The sequence below is a fragment of the Callorhinchus milii genome, unplaced genomic scaffold (genome assembly GCF_018977255.1).
Source record: "Callorhinchus milii isolate IMCB2004 unplaced genomic scaffold, IMCB_Cmil_1.0 Scaffold19, whole genome shotgun sequence".
Classification (NCBI taxonomy): Eukaryota; Metazoa; Chordata; class Chondrichthyes; order Chimaeriformes; family Callorhinchidae; genus Callorhinchus; species Callorhinchus milii.
Window position 1 is genome coordinate 1640107 of NW_024704760.1, and position 24328 is coordinate 1664434.

At 47.7% G+C, this 24328-nt stretch overlaps 3 protein-coding genes across 3 annotated transcripts; 2 read left to right on the forward strand and 1 right to left on the reverse strand.

Annotated features, from left to right (window-relative positions):
* Positions 1-539: 539 nt before the first annotated feature.
* On the forward strand, positions 540-5768 carry LOC103182444 (vesicle transport protein GOT1A). Its single transcript, XM_007899467.2, has 5 exons — positions 540-830; positions 1304-1395; positions 2010-2188; positions 2854-2917; positions 4959-5768. The coding sequence occupies exons 1-5, from the start codon at positions 806-808 to the stop codon at positions 4995-4997; spliced, it is 399 nt and encodes a 132-aa protein (XP_007897658.1). The 5' UTR covers positions 540-805; the 3' UTR covers positions 4998-5768.
* Positions 5769-14901: 9133 nt separating this feature from the next.
* On the forward strand, positions 14902-20211 carry LOC103182446 (renin). Its single transcript, XM_042342238.1, has 7 exons — positions 14902-14975; positions 15634-15787; positions 16214-16337; positions 17650-17768; positions 19036-19232; positions 19527-19649; positions 19941-20211. Exons 1-7 carry the CDS (start codon positions 14920-14922, stop codon positions 20209-20211), a joined length of 1044 nt encoding a protein of 347 aa, XP_042198172.1. The 5' UTR covers positions 14902-14919.
* Positions 20212-21481: 1270 nt separating this feature from the next.
* Positions 21482-24291, reverse strand: LOC103182541 (ethanolamine kinase 1; the record flags this gene model as incomplete). The annotated part of the gene is made up of 3 exons (XM_042342239.1): positions 21482-21559; positions 23232-23392; positions 24120-24291. Coding segments are annotated over 3 exons (411 nt in total), but the record flags the coding sequence as incomplete, so codon positions are not given.
* Positions 24292-24328: the final 37 nt, after the last annotated feature.

The window sequence follows — 24328 nt, forward strand, 5'->3', positions numbered from 1 at the left end:
TATAGCACATTTTGGATGGTTGGGGAATTTAGACAGAGGTATACCCTTATAATGTACATTGAATTATTGTAATAAATAAATATGGAAAAAAACTATTATGAAAAATATTGAAACTAACAGATAATAATAAAAAAAAGTTTAAAAAAAAGATTCTATCGTCTCGGACTTTTGAACATCAAGGCTGGTGTCTTCATAAACCTTCTCCTCCCCTTCACCCCTTTGCAGTGGAACTCTTTCAGATGTGTGTATCTTACAGAATTGGACACAATACTCCAAATGTGGCCTAAACCGAGGGTTTGTATAAATCTCGCGCTGATAATAATTAGCAAAAATGGCTGGGACACAACACGAAACAATCGTCATCAGACCCTTTGGACGGATTGCCGTTCTATGTTTGGTTGACGGCTTTGACACTACCCCCCGCTTCACCCTTCTTTCCCCCCCTCCCCCCCCCCCAAAACTGTGTCAGCTTCCATTAATGCATAGCTGTGTAAGGACATAAAATACCCACATCACGAGACTCGGGCAATTACTGGACTCAGAGCGAAGGGAGGGGAGAAAATTGAGGAGAGGAAAAAGAAAGGTTCCTTCCTTTGGACCAGTTTGGTGGATTTTGCCCCGGTCCCTGGCCTGCAGTTGCTGAGCAATCGAAATAGTGTCATTGGGATCCATCTGACTTTCGACTTGAAACAAGGGTCAAATTATGCAACGAGTGTTTGTGTGAAGCTGTGAGAGAGAGAGCGAGAGAGAGAGAGAGACGCTTTCCTCAAAATCTTTTCTTGTTTATTAAGAAAAATTATTGAAAATGATATCGCTAACAGACACGCAGAGTAAGTATTGACCCCCCAGGTAGGACGTTGTGAGCAATGGATGCATTTGAATCTCTGCTTGGAGATATCTCTTAGGAAATTACCTATCAGTCTGTTGACTGGCTGCACGTTTGGTGAGAAATTCATGAAACCGAAACCAGGTCTTATACCAGCCGGGCTCAGCCTCCGAGTCAGAAAGTTGGGTTGTGGTTTCAAATCACGCATTGGGATTTTGAGCTCACAGTCTAGGCTGGCGGTGGGGGCGGCGGTGAGATTGGGGGGGTGTGAGTGGAGACTACATTGTCGGAAATGCCGTTCTTTACAGATGAGATGCTAAAAAGAGACTTGGTCTTCGGTCACACTCCCACTGCCCTCCAACCCTCCTTTTGATTCCAACCCCCAACTCGGGTGCAAACCCTTAACTGTGTAAATGTAAATTGTTGTTGTTGTTGTTAAAACACGTGGCCCATTAAAGTGATCTGAATTCCTTGCAGAGTTTGGAGTCGGATTGACGGGATTCGGGGTCTTTTTCCTCCTGTTTGGGGTTCTCTTGTATTTTGACAGAGTGCTGCTTGGGTTTGGGAACGTGAGTATGGACTTTGGTGGAAGGGCGTCACTCTCTGGTGGAGTGAGCGAGCGAGGGAGGGAGAGCTGGGTGGAGCTAACTCCATCCGTCAGCAGGTTATCTGCCGTGGCAACAGTGGTGGTGGTGGGTGGGTGGGGGAAGAGGTTGTATAACCAGGAGCCTAGAGAGCAAACGGCCTTCACATTTCTTAACTCGTTCCTTGTTGTCAACCAACACCCATCAGTAAGCTTTCCACCCCATGGCATCAGAGAACTTCTCAGCTTGGTTTGGATACTCTTAAGCATTTTGATGGGTTTCCACATGTGTCCGGCAAACAGGCTGACCCCCACCTCCCCACCCCGTCTCCCCCACCAAAAAAAAATCCTCTTTGTTGTGAAGCGTTGTTTGTGAAGCGATACCATTTCAACAACAACAACGGATTGCATTTAGATTGCGCCTTTCACGTCGGGAGGACGATCCAAGGTGTTGGATTTCAAGGAGCTTTGACATCCACATAAAACATCAGACTGGACTGAATAGGTGGAAGGTGGGTGGCGGGGGGGTAGGGGGGCGGGGAGGGGGTGTGGGAGAGAGGACCATGACATTATCAAAGGCCATACTCTCTGCTCCCCCAGATCTTGTTAGTGGGCGGCCTCCCCTTCATCATCGGGCTGCAGAAGACCTTCCGGTTCTTCTTCCAGAAGCAGAAGGTGAAAGGCACCAGCTTCTTCCTGGCCGGGGTTCTCCTGGCGTTGCTTAGATGGCCTGTCTTGGGCATGGTCCTCGAAACCTATGGCCTCTTCACACTCTTCAAGTAAGGAGATCATCTGAATGCTAACACCCTCAGCCCAACGCAGCTCATTGACCTGAAATTCCCCCTGGTTTGGTCCTAGCCTGTCACACTGTCTTGCCTTTAACATTTGAGAAAGTGCCAAATTGTGGAACATTCTTAAATTCAAGTCTTAATTTGGAATTTGTCCCATTCATCTAACAGAAACCTGCTTCTAAATTAACAAGGGATATCGAATTATTCTCTCAATAATTTGTCCAAACTCTCTCCAGACTCAAAGACCCAGACTTTGTGGGACTTTTAACATCTAGTCTCTATTCAGTTCTACAGGCTCTTAATGAAAAGACCTAGATTCTATCTGGATCTGGAGCTCTTAATCCCACAGCGAGACTCTATGTGGAGTTATAGATTCTTGATTCTACATCCAGGCCCTCACTAAGTGGTGACATTTGAGTCCCATCCTGACTTACAGCTCCGCATCTCAGGTCCAGATCACAGTGGACAGCTACTCTCTGTGCTGTGAACACCCAGTGCCTCAGTTGGCCATAGCGAGAACCTTAGCTGCCTTGCAGATCTAATGCCTGACATAATCGCCAATAAATTGAATTGCATTTGTCTCGAGATGTTGAGTTCCCTCGAGCGTCTCAGTTTGCCTGAACCCTTCCTAATGTGCATCCCTTTTTTCCCAGGGGCTTCTTCCCAGTAATATCCAGAATCCTGTCCAACCTCCCGGGACTTGGGTTTATTTTCAAGGTAAGCTCTTGGAGAACGCCTGACACCTTTATTGCCGTGGTTGTTTTGCTGGGAGATTAGCCGGTGGTTAATTTGCTCACATCGATGTCCCCAAAAGCAGAGGTGAAGCGAATGACCAATTTTATCTGGCGGATTGTCGGCTGGGCCACCGAGAGAGAGAGAGAGAGAGAGAGAGAAAAACTCCCTTTAGCAGTAAACTGACAAAATTGGAGTTGAGGTATAGATCAGCCATGATCTAATAGAATGGCTCGAGGGGCTGAATGGCCGTGTTCCTCTTCCTATGTGCCCAGGACAACTTTACTCGGACTAACCATTTGAAGTGACTAGAAAGAGTCATTCACTTCATGGCGCGGTAGGGGGCGCCGTTCTGTGCCCTCAAGACGTGTGTATAGACAGGGAGTGAGTGTATGAAGCTCCGTCCTGCCCCTGGCTATGCTGTCAGGGGCCTGGGATTGTTTAACACTGACACTGAAGTCTCCCGGAATGAGAGAGCGTTGCCAGTTTCCCACCGCTGACATCCTTCACCTTGAAGAGATCGAGAGCGAATGAGCCAAGATACACACAGCTGAGAACCCTCCAACAGCTGCCTTCTCTCAGGGACCAGTCCCTCTCTGTAGGGTCAGAGATTCTGTGAATGGAGATGGCTCTGCCCACAGCTCGTTCATGTGGTTTCTTGTGTTTTCACTCTCTCTCTCGCTCTCTCTCTCCATTAAGGTTTCAGTTCTTTAAAGTAAAATCCCTTCAGTACCAGTTTGATGTACAGGCTGTGATTAATCCCGTCTGCCTGTTCAGCTGGTCGTTGAAGATCCCGTGGCGCTATTGGAAAAGAGAAGGGAGTTTCTCTGTCTCCCTGTGTCCTGGCCAACAATCTCCCCAAATATAAATTGGTCGCTCACTCCATGGCTGAGTATGGGACACCTCTGTGCCCAAACTGGCTGCTGCCTTTCGCCCACACAATACATAGTCAATCGAGTTTACAGTGTATCCTGTAAAGCGCTTTGAGACGTCTCAACGACATAATAAGGCACTGTATCAAATGCAAGGGTTATTATTATTATTATTGTTCAATGGACTAATGTAAGGAATTACATTTCCCTTGACTTGAGTGTTTACTGAGTTAATATGAGAGGTTGTGTTACCATCAGTTTGAGAGAGTCGAATGGGTTAATGTAAGGAGGAGGCTCTGGATTGTAACCCGGCTCTCAGCTCCCAACCGGGCTGTGGACAAACATTTCCAGCGAGTGTGAACCAAAACAGACCTTTCCCATTAATGAGCGTGTACAAACAAGTGTGTAAAAAAAGGGTAAAAAGCAAAAAGTGTAAAATACCTAACTCTGATGCTTTTACCTCCTCTGAATCCTGCTCTATCCTTGACTGCCCGGTGCCTTGGGATTTCCTCCTGATGTGCAAGGCGCTACACAAATGGAATTTGTTGTTGTTTTTGCTCTAAAATTTGCCGAGGGTTAAGTGGATTTGCAGAGCGGGGAGAATAACAGTGGCCGTGGGCTTTACTGAATGATAGAGATGTCAGGAGTCCATCTCCTCAATAAACCTTTATATCACCCACGATAGAAAAAAGTGATGAGTTTTATGAGGGGGGGAGATGATGGGTGAGATGTGAACAGTCACTTGAACCATTGTCCAAAGGGAATGTTACTCAGAGAGAAAGAGTTTGTAAGATGGGTTGTTTCATCTCATCCCACGAATTAAAGGCTAGAAATTACTCCAATCGATCAAAGGCAAGTCAGGGCAGTGAAGGAGAAGAGTGAGGCGAACAGGGTAGAAACTCTGGAACTCTCTCTCTCAATCCCTCCGCCTTGCCCCATCCTTCCCATCTTCAACAGTGCTTACGGTCACACACAAGTGCTCTGAGACCCTACCCTTGCGTGAGGGGCGCTATATAAATGAAAGTTGTTGCAGATGTTGGAGGATGTGAGGGAGCGGGGTGGAGGGTTGGAGGACTGAGGGGTGGAGGATACAGACATCTCGAGTTCTCACCTCTCTTTGGGGTGGGGGTGGTGGTGGGTCTTCTCTTTTTCAGCTGGTAAGCGAATCCGACGAAAGCAAATCTTTGGTGTGAAGACAAAAAAGTGAGGAGGGAGAGGAAAAAAATGACATTTAAAGGAGAGCTGGTGAAGAGGATGATTATTCACGCCTCCTTTTCATGGTCTGACGACTTTGCCGATGATTGAGGATTTGAGCCGATAAGATCTAAGGGCCAGGAAGAGGTCATTCAGCCCACGCCAGACACAAGCCTGTACCACCGCGTTGAAAGGACATTCCGCAGCAACTCTGTGCCACTGGGATGAACCAACGGTCTTGTGTGGCGTGTTTAAGGTACCCATGCACACCATCCTTTCAAGAACAAATGAGATAGGTTGCTGTTAGGAAATAATATATGGGGACACAGTATATAGTTCGGGACACGACATGTGCAAACGACTGCTCGGATGGTGGAAGGCGAACTGGATGGACCTTGGTCTTCGTTTCTCCAGCAAATTCTTATGTTCTTATCCTCGTCTCCTCCTGCCCACATTCACTCCCTTCATCGCTCCCTCCCTCCCTCCTCTCGAGGGTGAATCCTGTGACACGTGTCCAGCTCTGCTCCCGTCGAAACGATTGACAGCCTCAAGGCAGTAATTTAGACGGATGTCCGTCGGAATGCTGAAATTTTATTGAATTCATAATTATATTTATTTGAGATGAACGACACCTGCTGCCTGTGCATTGCGTTCACTCTGTCCTCAATGAGTATTTCACTCGATGCGCTATCTAAATGTAATTTTGCTGTTGTTGTTGCATCTGCTCACGGAGGTATGTTTAATGGAATAAAGTTGACACCGTTCGCGGAGTGTGTGTTAGATTTCATGCCTGCTCCTTGTCGGGATCCAGTCTTACTCACCCTCGGTGTAAATCTATCAGTACTTTTCGCTGAACCTTCTTACGACAGCAAGTCACTATGTTTTGCACTAACACGTGTGAAGCACTTTGAGACTCCCTGACCCTATCACCGCCCCCCCCACCCCACACCCTCGCCCGGCTCCGCTGGCTCCCCATCCCCCAGAGGATACTGTTCAAGATCCTCATCCTCCAGTGCCTTGCTCCTCCCTACCTCTGTGACCTGCTAACTTTGTACCGACCCGTTCGCTCCCTCCACTCAGCGGTCTCCAGCCCACTCCATGGTCCCCCGCACAGCCCACCCCACCATTGTCGGTTGGGCTTTTAGCTATCCTGCCCCCCACCCTTTGGAACTCCATCTCACAATCCCTTTGCCTCTCTCCCACCCTCGCCTCCTTCAAGACCCGTCTCAAGACCTTCCTCTTTGACCGCGCCTTCGGTCACCCTCCTACCCACTCTCTCCCTGCCCTTCACCCCTCCTAATCCCAACCCCGAGCTCGGGTCCAAATCCCTGACCCTCCAGCTCTTTGGGACGTCCTTATGAAGTGAAAGGCGCTCTAGAAATGTAATTTGTTGTGGGAGTTGTTGAGGTGCTTCGATGCAATGTGAGTTGCTGTGCAAAAGAGAGCATAGAGTGTGTTGAAGGTGCTGGAATTAATCAAAGTGATTTTCTCTTTGACGTTTCAATCATCTGTCTGTGAGGCTGTGAAGCTGTCAGAGACACGAGCAGTGAGCTCGCTCCCGAACAAAAACACCATCTTTCAGTAAATTATGAATTTAATAACCCCCAGGTTTAACAGCATTTAATGTACATTAATTATTAATTCAATCTGTCCCGGAGGGGATTATTAACTTCAGTATTTTTTTGCTTATAAAATCTGATGACATTTCAGACGCATTGTTCATTCCTCAACTTCTGATTGATGTGAATTCTGTAATCAGAGATTTGGGTTTGATTTCCGGGTCAGGGCAAAATGTTAGGAATATTTCTTTATTCCTCACGCCTCTGCTTACAAAGCAATAAGTAGGAGTCCGGTTGTTAGTCGATTGGCGGATCGCTTTACAGGAGTAATGGTTCCTTCAAAAAATAAAAATAATAAAACAGTAATAATAATTTGGTCACTCATGTTTGCGGGACGCTGCTGTGCGCAATTGGCTGCCGCTTTTCACCCACAAATTACACAGTCAATTCAGTTTCCAGTATATTCTGTGAAGCACTTTGAGAAGTCTCAACAAAGTGATAAGGCGCTATATCTAATGGAAGGATTATTAATATTATTATTATTATTATTATTGAACCCACAACTTTCTGACCCAGCTCCGTGAGAGTGAGAGAGAGAGAGTAACTGAGCCGGGCTGACATGAGAAGTAATGAAATGACAAACAGAGGAGAGTTTTATTGCCAAATAAACCCAAGAAGCGGTCCTAGGGGTGTGCAGCAGGGCTGAATAATATCAGCTAGGAGTGAGCTGCATATCCTCAAGCTAGGTGTGTCAACAAGACACGGTGATACAAATAAAATTTGTCATTCTCCCTCGCTTTTTGCCAGTCTCTCCGAGGCCCAGTTATCACTGTTTGTTATGAGATACGATTTCTTTCTGAGCTGCTTTTGTGCTGCAATAAGGTGAAAGGAGATGGGTGACTGATTTTTCCCAGAAATGTATTGAAAGAATCATCAATTATAGACTTGGAGGAGAGGAGGTGGTATTAGTAACAGGCTACTGGTTAATTCAGAACTGAGAAATGGAGTCAATTCATCCATTGAGGTGCGGAGGTGTGTGTTGCATTGTCAGAGGTGAACGTCCTTCGGATGAGACATTAAACCAAGGTCCCGTCTGACTCCCTCGAAAAAAGAAGGGTGTTTCTCTCTCCTGGTGTCCTGGGCGACAATTCCCCAAATAAAATTGGTCACACACCCCGTAGCTGTTTGCGGGACATTGCTGTGCGCAGTTGTGTTGCTGCGTTTGCCTATAGTCACTAAATTTTTGAGACATCCTTCTGACGTGATAAGGCGCTGTAGCATATGCAAAGATTATTATCATTAAAGGCTTTTTTCGTGGTGAGACAGCGTTTTCTTCAAGCAGAGCTGTACGATGAGATTAATCCTTTGCGTCAATCATACGGTCCCTTTTACAATGCTGTGCTCAGTAAGGGTTCCTTACGCTGTCTTCCTCCCACGCTCTCATTAATGCAAAACTTTCCTCTCAAGCACGTTTGATGTATGAACGGCTAAGGTGGTATTTTGTGACATTTCAAAACTCATTCCTTGTGATAATAATTGCCAGTCGATGTAGCGCCCTTGCCTCTGAGTTGTGGGTTCAAACCCCATATTGGGACTGTGTGCTCACAAGCTAGGCTGCAGATTATAATAGTATATTGTATCTGGGGAACCTGGTTGGTTGTCGATTGTCGGATCACTTTCTTGGCGTAATAATCGCTTCAAAAATAATAATAATTTGTTCACTCAATCCACAACTGTTTGTTTGTTTTGCCCACAAACAAATAGAGTCAATTCACTTTGTGGTATATTCTGTGAAGCGCTTTGAAATGTCTCGAAGACGTGATAACATCAACAACAACAACAAATTATATTCGTACAGCGCCTTTCACATCAGGAGGACGCCCAAATGCGCTGGACAGCCTGGGATCAGTACCCGAGCTGGTGGTTGGGATCAGGTGGGGTGAAGGGCTGGGAGGGAGGGGGTAGGAACGGTGACCGAAGGCACGGTCGAAGAGGAGGGTCTTGAGACGGGTCTTGAAGGAGGCGAAGGAGGCAAGGCAGTCTTATCAAATGCAAGAATTATTATTGTTATTATTATTATTTAATGCAGAGGCTGAATTGAGCAGCTGATAGAGCTGGGAGGTAATTGTGACTTGCATGAACCCGCTCCCTCCCCTCCTCTCACATCACCATCACCACAGGGGGAAACTCAGCAGCTTAGAGTGTGGACAGTGACGACAGCTGTGGATCAGATAAAAGGAGCTGAATTCAAGAGAGAGGACGAGTTTCAAATGCAGGGAATCTAGCGAGTAGTTTCTGCAACACAAGGAGAGAAGCAGCTTGTGACAGCCTTTCATCTGCACCTCAGAGACAATCGCAGAGCATCTTTCTACTCCGAAAGGCAGTGAGAGAGACAGAGAGAAGAGAAAAGGAAAGAGGGATCGTGGCTTTTGGTGAAGGGACATCTTACTATTGGTGTCCCAGGACAGACCGTGGGGCTCTTCACTGGCGATCTGAGAGGGCTGGAGGAGACTCCGCAGGTAAGTGCCAGCGCTTAAGCAGCTTAATCGGATGTGAAGCGTGTAATTCACAAAGTGAGATGTTTCTAATTCAGGAAAGTATTAGGCGCAGGTTGGCAAGAGCCAAGGCTTGGGGATGGTGGAGGGGACCCCAGAGCGTGCGTTGGGGGTAACCGCTGGAGTCTAACCAGCTAAAACCCCATAGCTTGCCATTGAGAACGCTGTCTGGCAAGCTTTCCCGCTGCTTGCCAACTAGGGACCACCCTACCCGTTAGGGCTTTGGCTTGCAGGGTTAACAGGTGCTGAGTGGGATGACTCCCTGCCCCCAGTGACTAGTCTGCCCTTCCAGGTCCTGAGTGTGCGTTGGGGTAGCTGCTGGAGTGTGTTAGACGAAAGAGCAGACCCATTGGTTCGGTGCTGGGATAAGGGGCAGTGAGAACCAACAGAGAATGGGGTGGGGGGCACGATATGGGTGCCATGGAAAACAAGCGTCAAAGGCAGGATATCCTTCACCCATTGATTTGGGGAACAAACAATGTCTAGTTGTAGGCTGACCTTTCACAGGTGCTGGAGACAGACGGTGTCCCTCTCTGTATCTTCTAACCGCCCGTTTAAAGATCAAACACCTTTCATCATTGAGAGGCAGTGATGCATTTACACGCTATCACCAGTTGGGTCAAGAAAAAAACAGCCTCAACACCAAATGGGTGAAATTAAAACGAATCAGCTTATGGGGCATCTAGCTCCTTAACTTACCAACGATCCTTGAAATCCTAGTTACGTCAAACCATTCCCAAGCCGGCTCGCAAGGCACTGTGGTGTAGTGACTGTATATGTAAGCAACGTGTACATTTTTTGTACACGGTGTGTCAGGCTGGCACAGTGGTAGCACTCTCCCCTTTCAGTCAGAACAGAAGGTTGTGAGGTCAAGCCCCCCCCCACCCCTTGTCGGGAGTTGGAATCACACAGTCTAAGCTGACGATTCAATGCAGAGTGCAGGGGGTGTAGCATTGTCAGAGGTGCCGTGTTTCAGATGAGACGTTAATAGCTAATAGTGGGTGTGTGGGTGTGTGTGTGGTTGCGTGTGTGTGTGTGTGTGCCGCTGCCTGGGGAGCTGTGAAGTTATGCTGGAACCACTTTCTTTTCATGTCACAGACCAGAGGAAGGAAACCCCATGGCTCAGCCCTTTCATCTGCTGAGTGCCAGCAAGTTTCAAGAGAAAGTTGTCCGGAAATCAGTCAGCGGGAGATTATCCTCTCTCTCTCCCTCTCTGTCTCTCTCTCTAAATCTCTATGCAGCCTTTGCATACACTTCACAGACATCACCGCTCGCGAGACAATCGGCAAATTTTGTTTTATTCTGATTGTAGAGATTGAACAATCATTTACAGGTCAATGTTATCCACACCAACACGCAAAGCCAGTGCTCATTGAGGCGCCTTGCAAGTCTGTTCAGACTGGATGTGTGCCCTCTCTGGCTCAATTATCCTGTGCATCGAATTTATGTTCCGGCGTCGAGCCTTCGTTTGGTCAATTCATAGCTTGGCTCGCCTCTGGGTTGGAAGGTTGCTAGTTCAAACCCTACGTTGAGACTTGAGCTTGCAGCCAGGAATAGGACTGGAGAGGGAGCACAGTATTGTGAGAAGAGCTGGGATTTGGATGAATTCAGGTCCCGTCTGTGCCCGTTCAGGTGGTTGATTAAGATCCTGTTTGATTTGATAAACTGTTTCGATAACTATTTGGCAAGCTTCACAAACTTCATGGCTGTTTGTAAGAACCTTGCCCTGTGCAAATTGGCGGCTGCATTTTCCTGCACAGTCACTACAGTTGCTGCCAACTCCTTGCGAACACTGTGAGACGTCTCAATGTTACAGGCGCTGTATCGAACGCGAGGATGATTATTATAATGACCGGCACTAACTCGCTGCTATCATTCTCTTCCTCAGTGTTAACACGCACATCTTCAGGATGAAGCCACTCTCTCTCCTCCTGGTGATCCTCTTCATTGATAGACAGCTGGGAAGCCCTCTGGGCAGGGATGGTGACCCAGATATGCCAATCCACAGCCCGCGCTCTGCAGGTATTATTTGTTCTGGGGTCATCTCGAGGTCCACTGTTCACAAGGCCACACGAGAGGTGGCAACATAGGAGCCCATTTTATCTACAGTTGAAAGAAATTAACCTGTTAAAAGCTTTGATGCGTTTGGTGTGTATAGATGCCGTTTCAAATACAATGATTATTACACGTGTGGAGTAAGGAAACTTGCCTAAGGTTTTGCCCCGCCAGGGAATTGAACCCGGGTCCTCTCGCTTGCGAGACGAGTGCGCTGACCACCTCGCTACGGGATAGTAACCGGGTCGGTGATGACCGAGCAAGTTTGTCTTAACGGCGATTCCTTTGCTCCTCTTTGTGACCCTGTTGACAGTTCATATCCTCGATCACATCAATGCCAAGCTTCTCCAGAGGGGACCGAGCCCTCCCTGCTCCCCAGGCGATGACGCGAGAGCGGGGAGCCAGAACCCAAGGCGAGACCCTGACTGCCCACTCGACAACCTCATCAGACGTCGTCCTGGGGTCAGCGGGCGCTGTGCAAAATCGGGCTGGTTCTGAGCAAACTGAAGCAGATGTCGAGGCGAAACGAGGAAGTCTCCCCCTACAACTGGAACTCCTTTGGCTTAAGATACGGCAAGAGGCTGGCACTCGAGCCGGAGACATGAGAGACGTGGGTAGAGATCGCTCGCACACTGTTGGAGGCTATTGTCAGCTGTAACGTTCTTTATTTGTCGAACTGCGATCCGTACTTGGTGATCAGTTGTCATTAAAGTGCATGGTTAATAATTCCCTGCGACTCACACAGTCGACTCATTTTCCCCCCTTCCTTTTGCAGCAATTAGCATTCCCCAAAAGGCTGAACGCAAGTGACCCTCTCACCCATTTTCAGGCTCCGCTCTCGAACACATACCCCCAAAGGATGACGCCTCCAACAATGCAACGCTTCCCCCCCACCCCCCACCCCCAGCACTGCTCTAGAGAGTCAGCAAATTGCCTGACCCATTCGCCTGCAAAAATACACAGTCACTACACTTCACATTATATTCTTTCGAGTGCTTTGAGCAGGCCTCCCTACATGAAAGCTGCTGTAGCAAGTGCAACTATTATTCATTATTATAAATGATGTTGTGGTTATTATTATTATTATTATTTTTTATGATTATAATTATTATTAAAGATGGCGATTTCCTGTGAAGCGCTTTGAGGTGTTCTGACCTGATAGCCACCGGATCAAACACAGTCAGGCTGAAGAGGGTCAAGCTGTGAAGATCGTGCCGTGTCTTCTCGCTCACACACACATCGGTGCACTTCAACAGCAACAGCGACAACTTGCATTTATATGGAGCCCCTCACAGCGGCGGAGTCTGGTGCTGAGCTTGTGGGGGGGGGGGGGGGGAGGGTGGAGGAGGTCACTGTAAGCACGGTTTGAAGACTGACTGACAACGTGGGAAAACGTAGCTGTGGAGGAGAAAATATATGAGCTGTGCACTGGCTTGGGAATCTGTCAAACCTGCCACACGCCCATCTCTGCCAAGATTTGCTGGAAAGTCCTCAGGCAGTCACAGAGAGAGAGGGAGAGCGCTGCTCTGGATCAATAGGCAATGGGAAGGAAAGGGCTGAAATGGGAGTCGGGTGTGGAATGTTCACAGGGAATTATTTAAGGAATATTTAGTCAAATGTCAAGACGGGCGAATGTTTTAAGGAAACGACTGAGATGTGGTCTTGAGGACATCCATCTTAAGAACATAAGAATTAGGAGCAGGAGTCGGCCATTTGGCCCCTCGAGCTGCCCCGCCATTCGATAAGATCATGGCTGATCTTCAGATCTAACTCTAATTACGTGCCCTATCCCCATAGCCCCCCTAATTCTTCTGTACTCTAGAGAATACAGCCCCAGTTTATTCAGCCTATCCTCATAGGTCAGTCCCCTCATCCCTGGCACTAACCGAGTGAATCTACCCTGCACCCCCTCGAGGGCAAGTATGTCCTTTTTTAAATAAGGAGACCAAAACTGCACACAATACTCTCGGTGCGGTCTCACCAAAGCCCTATACAGTTGCAGCGAGACTTCCCTACTCTGGTACTCTAAACGTTTTGCAATGAACGCTAACGTGCCGTTCGCCTTCTTAGTTGCTGCTGCACCTGCAAACTAACTTTTTGAGACTGGTGTACAAGGACACCCAAATCCCTCTGAACACTAACACTATCTAATCTCTCCCCCTCTAGAAAATAATCTGTTTTTCTATTTTTTCTACTTTGGTGAATAACTTCACACTTCCCCACATTAAATTCCATCTGCCACCGACTCGCCCACTCCCCTCGCCTACCTATATCCCATTGCAATCTGGTGGATTGAAGTGGGGGGGAGATAGGGGAGGGGAATACCAATGTTCACTTGCTTCTTTGTCCAATTTTCAGGTCAGTCACTTTACCTTAAAGTGATTCACTGGGTGAAACTTCTTGTGGCTTGACTTTGCAATCGATACAGCGCCTTATCATGTCTTCGAGGCGTCTCAAAGCGCTTCACAGTAGATACCGTAAAGTGAATTGACTGTATATTTTGTGGGCGAAACGCGGCAGCCAGTTGCGCACGGCAGCGTCTTGCAAATATTAACCGTATACAAAATAAAATATACAATGTAGAAAAACAAGGTTTTCAAACGGATTCGCTTCATATCACTATATTGCTTCTACTGCCCCTTGAATGTTTATTCCTGGAAACGTGAGTGTAAAATGGTGGGAAATGGCTGTGTATTACAACAGGAATGCTCTGGGATAGATAGTTAATGTTGCGGAACATTGGGTCCATGCGTAATAGAAGGGCATTGTGAAACGGAGAGGCTGCTTGGCTCTCGCTTCTTGCTTGGAGAGGGTCCAGTTATCCGTGTTCGGAAGGCATGGGAATTCTTAGGGAATACTTACTGAGCGTATTGGAAGCTGGCCTGAACTGTTGCTTGAGTAAACACGGCTTTGGAGGCAAGGCTTTCGGGCTCTCTAGCTATCAGACAGCTGCCATTGTAAACGTTGTTCACCCACAAACCACATAACCACTGATTGCACTTTACACTTTACAGTGGATTGTCCTCTTGATGTGCAAATGTAAGGATTATTGTTATTATTATTAGTCACACACATTCAGAATCCAATTTATTCGTTGTTTCATTCCACTTTAAATATCTGATTAAGCGGTGAACAGACTGTGGTATTCAACGTTAGGGGTTTCCGACACGTTGGACCCCATCCAGAAATCCCACCCGGGCTTAAACAACCGTTTATGGGAAACTGCTGAGAAACACAGCAGCCAGTTGCGCACATTAATGATGGACGGACACTTAAGAGAGTAGGGGGGATTTGGTGAGAAGGGAGCCTTGTGGGATTAGGGTAGGGGACAATTCGGAGTGTCATGGAGTGGGGGGGGAGGGGAAGTGGATTGGGGTAGAAAATGAAATGGTGCTGAACTCAACCTTCGTTGTTGAAGTCCAAGTGGTCCAAGGCAGAAACGAGAGTCATCCTTGCGAACACAATGGGCTTTCCTGGGAGTGCTCAGTGATTTCATGGCACGATGACGTCAATTGCAATGGAGCTGGTGCAGATGTTAATCCATTGCAGGATGTTTTCATCTGACCTCTGCTCTCGTTAAAACATCTCAACAGAGGGTAGGACCACTGTTTGACGGGGACAAGCAACATCCAATGAGAAGACAGTTGTGGGAAATAGCTGAGGATGGTAAGCATAAAACCGGGATTAGATGTGCGGTTTCTTCAGTGGAAAGTGGGTTGACAGCCACTTACGCACTGGAACTGGGGTTGAACATGAAGCGGCTGCTGGCACTTTGCTGTCTCCTTGCCTCGACCTTCGCCTTACAAAGGTAGGAATCTTTACTCTACGTCACTCTTGGAAGATCCACTAATCAAGAGTGTTTTTTTGGGGGGGACCGTGACAAATGGTTTGATTGCTGAGTGAAAAAAAAGTGAAGAAAGCGGCGTTTCTTTCACGATCAATTTAGATAATAATAATAATAATAATCCTTGCATTTGATATAGCGCCTTACCACATCTTTGAGACGTCTCAAAGCGCTTCACAGAATTTGGGGGAGAGAGGAAGCATAAATGCCAAACTCCCACGATAAACGTACTTCGTTAATTCCAACTGTCAGGCATTTTTTGGGGTGATTAGCTTCACATTCAAAAATAAAAATAATAATAATTTGGTCACTCAACCCACGACTGTTTGTGGGACGCTGTTGTGTGCAATTGGTTACCACGATTTGCCCACAAAATACACAGTCACTCCTCTTCACACTATATCCTGAGAAGCGCTTTGAGACGTCTCAACGATGTGACAAGTCTCTGTATCAAATGCAAGGATTATTATTATTATTATTATTCTAACCCCCGGTGTGAAGGCAGATTTCCTGACCTGGTGTCTAAATGGTTCATAGTGAAACTGCAGAACGTAGAACCTCTCAGCAGGCGATTCTTTTCTCTTTTAATTGCTTTTTAAAACCTTCCGTTTTTTCTCCGCAGGGTGCCCATTAAAAGGATGCCATCCATACGTCAGTCGTTACGGCAACTTGGATTGCGACCCACTGATCTCCTCCGGGTGGACAGGAACAGCAGACTCTCTGGGAAGGTCCCGGGAAATAGAACCGCTCCTACAGTCCTCACAAACTATCTGGATGTAGGTGTGCTTCACAGGAGCCTGGCTCCTCTCACCCACTCAGCTCCACTTGCTCACAAAGACCCCCCCCCCCCGCCGCCCGCCAGTGACTCTCGAATCTCTTCGCTGTCTCAGCCCACTGTCACTTACACAATCTCCTCCAGTCCTACTCTACGCTTCAAAGACGTGATAAGGCGCTATATCAAATGCAAGGATTATTATTATTAATATTATTATTATCGCCCTGACCTCTTCTGACTCCAGTCTACTGCTCATTCCTCATCCCCACCATCCCGCCATGTGATCAAGCCTTCAGCTCTTAACAACTGCCGTGCGCAATTGGCTGCCGTGCTTAGCCCACAAAATACACAGTCAATCTACTTTCCAATCTATTCTGCGATTGTATAAGCACTATTTATTATATTGCTGTTGTTTTCTTGTCCTCAGACCCAGTACTACGGGGAGATCGGCATTGGCACTCCCCCACAGACGTTCAAAGTCGTCTTTGACACCGGCTCGGCAAATCTTTGGATTCCATCTGTGAGGTGCTCCCTTCTCTACTCTGCCTGTTGTGAGTACGCTACAGGCTACGTGAGGCTAGAGTAGACATGAGGATAATAATAATAATAATCCTTGCATTTGATATAGTGCTTTATCACGTCATCGAGACGTCTCAAAGCGCTTCACAGGATACACTGTCAAGTGGCTTGACCGTGTGTTTTGTGGGCGAAACGTGGCAGCCCATTGCGCGCAGCATTGGAGTGTCATCTTAGACTTAAGTGATTCCAAGTCCTGAGGTGGGGTTTGAACCCACAACCTTCTGACTCAGGGTTTTAAGTGCCGCACTTTCACCCCATTCTGTCTAAGGTCACCCAAAGCTGTGAGGAATTATTTCTGCACTTAGGTGGCGCTACAGATCATTGGCCAGATACGTCTCTTGGTGTTTATATGCCCACTGGGTGGCAATCAAAGGTAAGCGAACAAAAGGAAAATTACAAAATAAAAGTTCTGGACAAATACAAGGAGGAAAAAATGATATATTTAAGTGTCAGCCTGGCTCAGTTGGTAGCACTCGCATCTCTGAGTTAGAAGGTTGTGGATTCAAGCCCCACCTCAGGACTTTGAGCTCCTATCGTTCAGGCTGACACTCCAGGGCAGTGCTGGGGGGAACCCTGCATTGTCGGAGGCGTCGAGTGAGACGTTAAACCAAGGCCCAGTCTGTCTGTGCGGGTGGACGTAATTGGAAAACAGTAGGTAGCTTCTTCCTGTGTTCTGAACCCTCGAGATAAATTGTTCATTCACTTCACGGCTGTTTGTGGGACATTGTTATTTGCAAATTGGCTTCTGCGTTCACCTACGGATCTGACAGTCACTGCATTCTGCAGCATTTTTTAGCACAAAAATATTGCTTGAACATTAAAGGTTGTCTGTCAAAGGCAAAGATTATAATCCTTGCATTTGATGTAGCGCCTTCTTGTCATTGAGACGTCTAAAAGCGCTTCACAGAATATATTGTAAAGTAGATGGACTGTACAGTATATTTTGTGGGCGAAACACAACCAATTGCGCACGGCAGTGTCCCACAAACAGTCGGGGATTGAAGTTACCAATTTATTATTGTTGTTTTCTTGAGGGATTATTAACCCTCGGAAATCGATTCCCCCAACTGATTAACAAGAAGATCCCTACTTACTAAGAGGTAAACAGAGGTGTGTGAGTGTGTGTGCAGTGTGTGGAAAACTTGGCTACGGTTTCGCCCTGCTCGGGAATCAAACACGAGTCCTCTCGCTTGTGAGGCGAGTGCTCTAAACACTACGCTACGGGACTCCAAATGCAAAGGTTTTGTTGAGTGAAAAGGTACTTGTTTTGTTTCCTGCCTACAGCTTCCCACAACAGGTACGACTCGTCATCTTCAAGGTCATATGAGCCGAATGGCGCAGGATTTGCTATCCAGTATGGATCGGGTAATGTCAGGGGATTCCTCAGCCAAGACATCGTGATGGTGAGAAGCAGTCAATAAATCGCTGGTCCGTCTATTCGGGTGGATTTTTGAGATCAACAACAGCAGCTTGCATTTATGCAGAGCCCCTCACGGAGGGTAGCACTGTGGGAGTTTCTTTCTCTCTCTCTCTCTCTCTCTCTCCCAGTGTCCTGGCCAATAATCCCCCGAATAAAATTGGACACTCACTACACGACTGTTTGTAAATTGCTTGTACACCATTTTATTGGCTGCCGCCTTTGCCAAAAGAATCCATAGTCGCTACACTTTACAGTGCATCCTGTGAAGCGCTTTGAGACGTCTTGACGACGTGATAAGGCGCTGTCTAAAATGCGAGGGTTATTATTATAGTGATCGCACACTCCACTTAATACTTCGACTGAGTAGCTGTTTATTCAGCAGCGTGAGAGCTACTGGCAGTTGTAGGGAGCTGTTGTTTATCTAACAGCGCACAGGGGCTCGATCGCTGTGTGACTGTTGGTGTTGCTGTTTATTCAGCGGTCTGAGGGCTCCCACTGTTTCTGTCTAAATAAACATAAAGTGTGCGTGTGTGTGGTGGTGGGGGGCGGGTGTAGGTTGGGGGAATCAGCCAGAGAGAAAAATCGGTAAAAAAAAGGCTCTGTTTCCGCTCAATGTACAATTTCCTGCCAAGCCAATGCTGCCTCCAGAAGCCATTGGCATCTGGAAAATGCAGCCCATTGTTTGATGGAATTAGAAGAAATTCCTGGGAGATTAGGGTGCCTGTACCTTTTTTTGTGGATTCCTGTAGCGTGGTTGTTAGAGCACTCGCCTCTCAAGCGAGAGGACCCGGGTTCGATTCCCGGGTCAGGGCGAAACCTTATGCAAGTTTCCTTACTCCACACGCCTCTGTTTTCCGAGCATTAAGTAGGAACCCAGATGCTAGTCGATCGGTGGATCGCTTTCCAGGGGGTTATAATCCCTTCAAACAAAATAATAATTTGGTCACTCAATCCACGCCTGTTTGTGGGACGCTGCTGTGTGCAATTGGCTGCCGCGTTTCGCCCACAAAATACACAGTCAATTCGCTTTACAATAAAATTCCGCAATGCGTTTTGAGACGTCTGAACGACGTGTTAAGGAGCTGTATCAAATGCAAGGATTATTATTATTATTATTATTAACAACAATCGAGGGTGGGGGGAGCCCGACCCCTTTAATAAAAGGGATCTCACAATGCAATGCATTGGTCATGAAAACTGAACCCAGCAACAGTGTCATAACCTTAACCGTCTTGCTCAACCCCGTGCAGGTGGCCAATATTCCGGTGATCCAGGTTTTCGCGGAGGCTGTGGCCCTATCGACCGATCCCTTCATCTTTGCTAAGTTCGATGGGGTCCTGGGGATGGGATTTCGAACCATCTCCATCGATGGCATCCCTCCCGTGTTCGACAGGATTTTGGACCAGCACGTTCTTAAGGAGGAGGTCTTTTCAGTCTATTACAACAGGTGGGTTCCTGAACTCCCCGCCCCCTCCCCAATCCCCCCATCCAAACAGCAACAACTTGGGTATATATACTATAGCGTTCAATAAAATCGGTCGCTCACGTGGCTGTTTGTGGGACACTGCTGTAAACTGCCTGCCACGTTTCGCCCACAAAATACACAGCCACTCCACTTCACACCGTATGTGCTTTGGGAGGTCTCGACGACGTGATAAGGCGCGGTATCAAATGCAATGATTATCAAATTGTGTTGTGTATTATGTTATACTGTATTATATTCCTCTCTTCTCTCACACAGGGATTCCTATGGCTCTCCTGGCGGAGAGCTAATTCTGGGAGGGACAGACCCATCCTATTACACTGGAGATTTCCACTACCTGCAACTCAGCAAGAAAGGATTTTGGCAGATTGAGATGAGAGGGTGAGAGCGAACAGATGCTACAATCCCTGTGGAATTCAGCACAGAGTTTCACAGTAATTCCTTATTATGCCCTTATCTCAATATGATAAAGCACTGTACCAAATACAAGAATTATTATTATTATTATTAAGACTTTTCTTTTCGACCCTGGTCTTTTGCTCACCTTCCCCTCTGGCCTTGCTCCTCACTTACCCCCAACTCCCACCCCCGGCCCCAGCTCGGGCTCCCAGCCGGCTCTGTGAAGTGCTCTGAGCTGCGTAAACGTAACTCGTTGCTGTTGTCTCTCTCCAGGATTTCCGTTGGGGGCGAGATACTGTTCTGCAGCCAGGGCTGCGCAGCCATCGTGGATACCGGAAGCTCGTACATCTCAGGCCCGGCTGCTGAGATCTCCTCCATTGTAACCTCAATCGGAGCCACTTCCTTGGCGGAGGGAGAGGTAAGGCTGATAGACCCCTCACTCAACCCACTGGTATATAACCCTCCTATGTCAGAGGTCACACAGAGCCAACGAGAGGCTACAGAGTGCTGTGAAGACCACAGTCCACACAGTTGTAGGAAGTAGGGCTTTTCAGGTGGCGTTTTCAGGAGAAGTAGAGAGAAGGTTATGGGTTCAAGCCCCACTTTGGGACTTTGAGCTCACACAGTGCTGGAAGAGCGCTGAATTGTCGGAGGTGCCGTACTTTGGATGAGACGTTAAACCCAGGTCCCGTTCAGGTGGGTCGTTAAAGATCCCGTGGCGCTATTTGAAAAGCGAATGGAGTTTCTCCTGATGTCCGGGATCTTTAACGTACTGTACGACACTGTACTAGACTGTGTGAGCTCAACATTCCCAATGTTTTGGCTTGAACCCACAACCTTCTGACTTAAAGAGACGAGACCACTACAAACCGAGCCAGGACAACGCTTAATTATTATCGTTACTATAAGTGGAGCCAAGTAATAGGGGAGCGATATGCCTCTTCTTTTGCCTGATTAAACTGTCCACAATTTGAGTGTCACTGTGGCCACGTGTCCCCTGGTATGTTTGTGGGTTTTAGCAGGAGTTTGTAAAAAATTGGTTCAAAGTGACTGGAGGACAAGAGTTCTCTTGTATTGACGGTGTTTGGGTCAATTGCTGCTGGTGTTAATGCTCCACACTGACATACTCTCCAAGCCCTGAATGTTCCTTTGTACAATGAACCCTCTTGTTCATTCCTACTGAAGGATATTGCGAAAGAGCCATGTCAAGTGACGTCTCTATCACCGCAGTTTGGACTAATGAGTGTCTAAGAGGCTGAGCTAAATTGGGGGCACTTTCCCCCAATGCGATTGAGGTCTTTAAGATTCTGGAGCAGAGAAATTGTGTGTGGGGTGGGGTGTGTGTGAGAAACTGATGAGTTGTGGAATTAGTGAGGCGGTAGGGGCACAGTGCTAGAATTATTAGTAGAAGAATCAGGGGAGAGGTTAGAAGGAAATTCTTCACTCAACGCCTTGTGGGATTCATTGAAGATGTGAGAACATTCCTGAAAATGAAAAATGTGTGGACATGTGTGGCTAACAACACCTCCACTTGGCTATGTATTTTTTGCAAACTTACCATTGAGATTGTACAGCGACATGTTACGTAAGAAAATTCCTATCTCGTTCTCTTTCTCACCCCCCACCCCCACTTCCGTTCCCCCATTCCCCCGTCCCCAGCCCCATCCTAATGGAACCGCAAAGCGCTTCACGGAATAACACTGTAAAGCGTAGGGACTGTATTTTGTGGGTGAAACGCGACAGAGCGTTTGGTGAGACAGAATGTGCTGCAATCACGTGAATGGAAAGGGTTGGTGCCCGCTGGGAGCAGAGACTTACCCTAAGAAATCAAACTCTATCGTGGAGTATTTGGCCTGGATTAAGGCCCAGAATCCCCAGAAGAAATGAGATGCCTGAAAAAAAAATATATAATCAAAATGAAAACCAGATCGCTGTGCTTCACATCAGGAATTCACACACTCGCTCACTGCAGGCCAGCAAACACAAACCACAACATGACTCGCATGTTATGTAATTCCCTGCATTCGATATAGCGCCTCACCAATTCCTCGAGGCATCTCAAAGCTCTTTGCAGAAAACACCACAGAATGAACTGACTGTATATTTTGTGGACTCAACGCAGCAGCCCATTGCGCACAGCAGTGTTCCCCACAAACAGTCATGGACTGAGTGACTTCTCATTTTATTTTCTCGAAGGGATTATTAACCCCCGGAAAAGCGATCCGCCAATCGACTAACAACCGGGTTTACTTACTTACTGCTGGGTAATCAGAGGAGTGTGGCGTTTAAGGACATCCTCCTGACATGAAAGGCGCTATACAAATGTAATTTGTTGTTGTGTGTGTGGTGGTGGGGGTGGGGTGTGTGTTGGTGGGAGTTAAACGAATTGGGTTTGTTGTGGATTACTAGTCTCCTTAGTTGGGGGTGATGGAAAAGGGAGGAAGAGAAAGGAATTTTTGCACGCAGGTTACCAAAATATTTCTTTCAGTTCAAAAAAAAAGTAATCCAAAGAAAAACAAAGGATGCACAGAGTGTTGGGCGGGGAGGAGAGAGACAGCTAAGGGTCGAAACTGATTCTCTGTGCTGGTGTAAACAAGATACGGAGGACACAGAGCAAATCTGTGTTCAGGGTCACAGGCCGGAGAGAAGGAATGGTAAGCCCCTTCACCTTGAACATTGGTGACAACTGTTACTAGTTACAACAATCCTCGCATTTGCCGTGAGCGCCTTTCACTGCGGGAAAATGTCCCAAAGCGCTTCATAGGGTTTGGACTTGCGGCAAGCGAGAGGTTCAATTCCGGGGCGGGTCAGGGCGAAACCTTAGGCAAGCTTCCCTACTCCACAAACACGGCCTCTGTTTATCCAGCAGTAAGTATTCAGGGGGTAATAATCCCTTAAAAAAAATTGTTAATTTGGTCATTCAACCCACGACTGTGGGACACCGTCGTGCGCAATTAGTTGCCACGTTTCGTCCGCAAAAATCCACTTTATAACATATTCCGTGAAGCACTTTGAGACGTCTCAACGACGTGATAAGGAGCTGTATCAAATGCAAGGATTATTATTGTTGTTATTATTATTAACAACGGTCGATCAAACACGATAATGGGAGCAAGCGGGGCAGGAACGGGTTAAAACAAGTCTGTCTCCCGGACACGAAAATAACAAGTCACATTGCAGGGTGTAATGACCAAATTAGCTTCAAGCAACAAAAAGCCAAAGACCCAATGTTTACGTGTCTGCCCCCAGGCTGGTTGACGGATTGTCACTTGACTTTAGCTGGATACGACTTGTGGCCTGGGAGGGAGGGAGGGAGAGAGAGAGAGAGAGAAAAGGGCCCATTCTCTCTGGGGAGGGCTGTTGTGCAAGACTCTCTAAGTGGTCAGCTGGGCAACGTCAACTGGGTCAGTTTGAGAAGCCCCTCGCCTCGGAGGCAGAAGATCGTTTGTTCTTCCAGGTGGGGGGGGGGGGGGGGGGGGTGGGGAGGGGAGGGTTAGGAGGATACCAAATGCAAGTATTATTATGATTATTACAGGTGTTAATGGGAAGGACCTGGGTACTCACTAAGGCGAATTTGTTGACTTGGACAAACAGCGTGTGGACTTCGTCATTGGTCACCTCGCTGCCCTTCTTCGTGAATCGCTTGTAGGCCTCCAGGTATGTGGTTAGCCACTGGAGCTGGAAGTGCTTGTCTGGGTACAGGCTGTAATCCACCTCAGCGACTCCTGCCACACAAACAGCCAGTGTCACCCAAACCCCCCTCCCTTGGCCACAAGGCAAACAGCACAAAACCATTCCACCCACTCCAAGCATTTGATCTCCCTCCGCTCAGCGAGCTCCGGCCTGCTCCATGCCCCCCCCGCCCTGCCCGCCCCACCATCGGCGGTGGGGCCTTCAGACTCTCTGCCCCCCCCCGACCCCCACTCTTTGGAATTCTATCCCACAGTTGCTCCGCCTCGCTTGCCCCCCCCACCCCTTGCCTCCTTCAAGACCCTCCTCTTCGACCACACAATTGCGAGAGCTGACCAATACTCCGCACAAACACCTCCCCCCCAACCCCCCCACCCATCAGAGACAAAACCCTTCACTCTTCTCTGCTCTGAGATGTGAATCGAATCCAAGTCCCAGAGGTTCAAAGGTCATGTCTTTAGCGCACAACTGGGCATCGGAGAAATAAAATGGGTGCCAGCCCACCCCCACCCCCCCATTCGCTCGCTCAGTCAAACTTTAACCAAACTCGGCAGTGAGTCCTAGTTGCAGGAGTCTCTCTTGCGAAGCACTCCCTCCCTCACTCCCTCCCTCGCGCGCTCACTCACCCATTCACACACTCACTCACCCATTCATGCACTCACTCACCCATTCACGCACTCACTCACCCATTCCCTCACTCACTCACCCATTCCCTCACTCACCCATTCACACACTCACTCACCCATTCACTCTCGCACTCACCTGCAAACTCGTTGAAATGGTTTCCTATGTCGAAGGCCTGGTAGTTGTAGCTGGAGTATTCGTAGTCAATGAACTTCACCCAACCTGGCAAACACAGGGCAAGAATAAGCAATAAGAAGGCAGAAATGAAGGGGTTGAGGGGGGTGGACAAGGTGGGAGATGGCGCTGAGGATCAATCGATCCCCATCACTGCTCAGCTCAGAAACAGC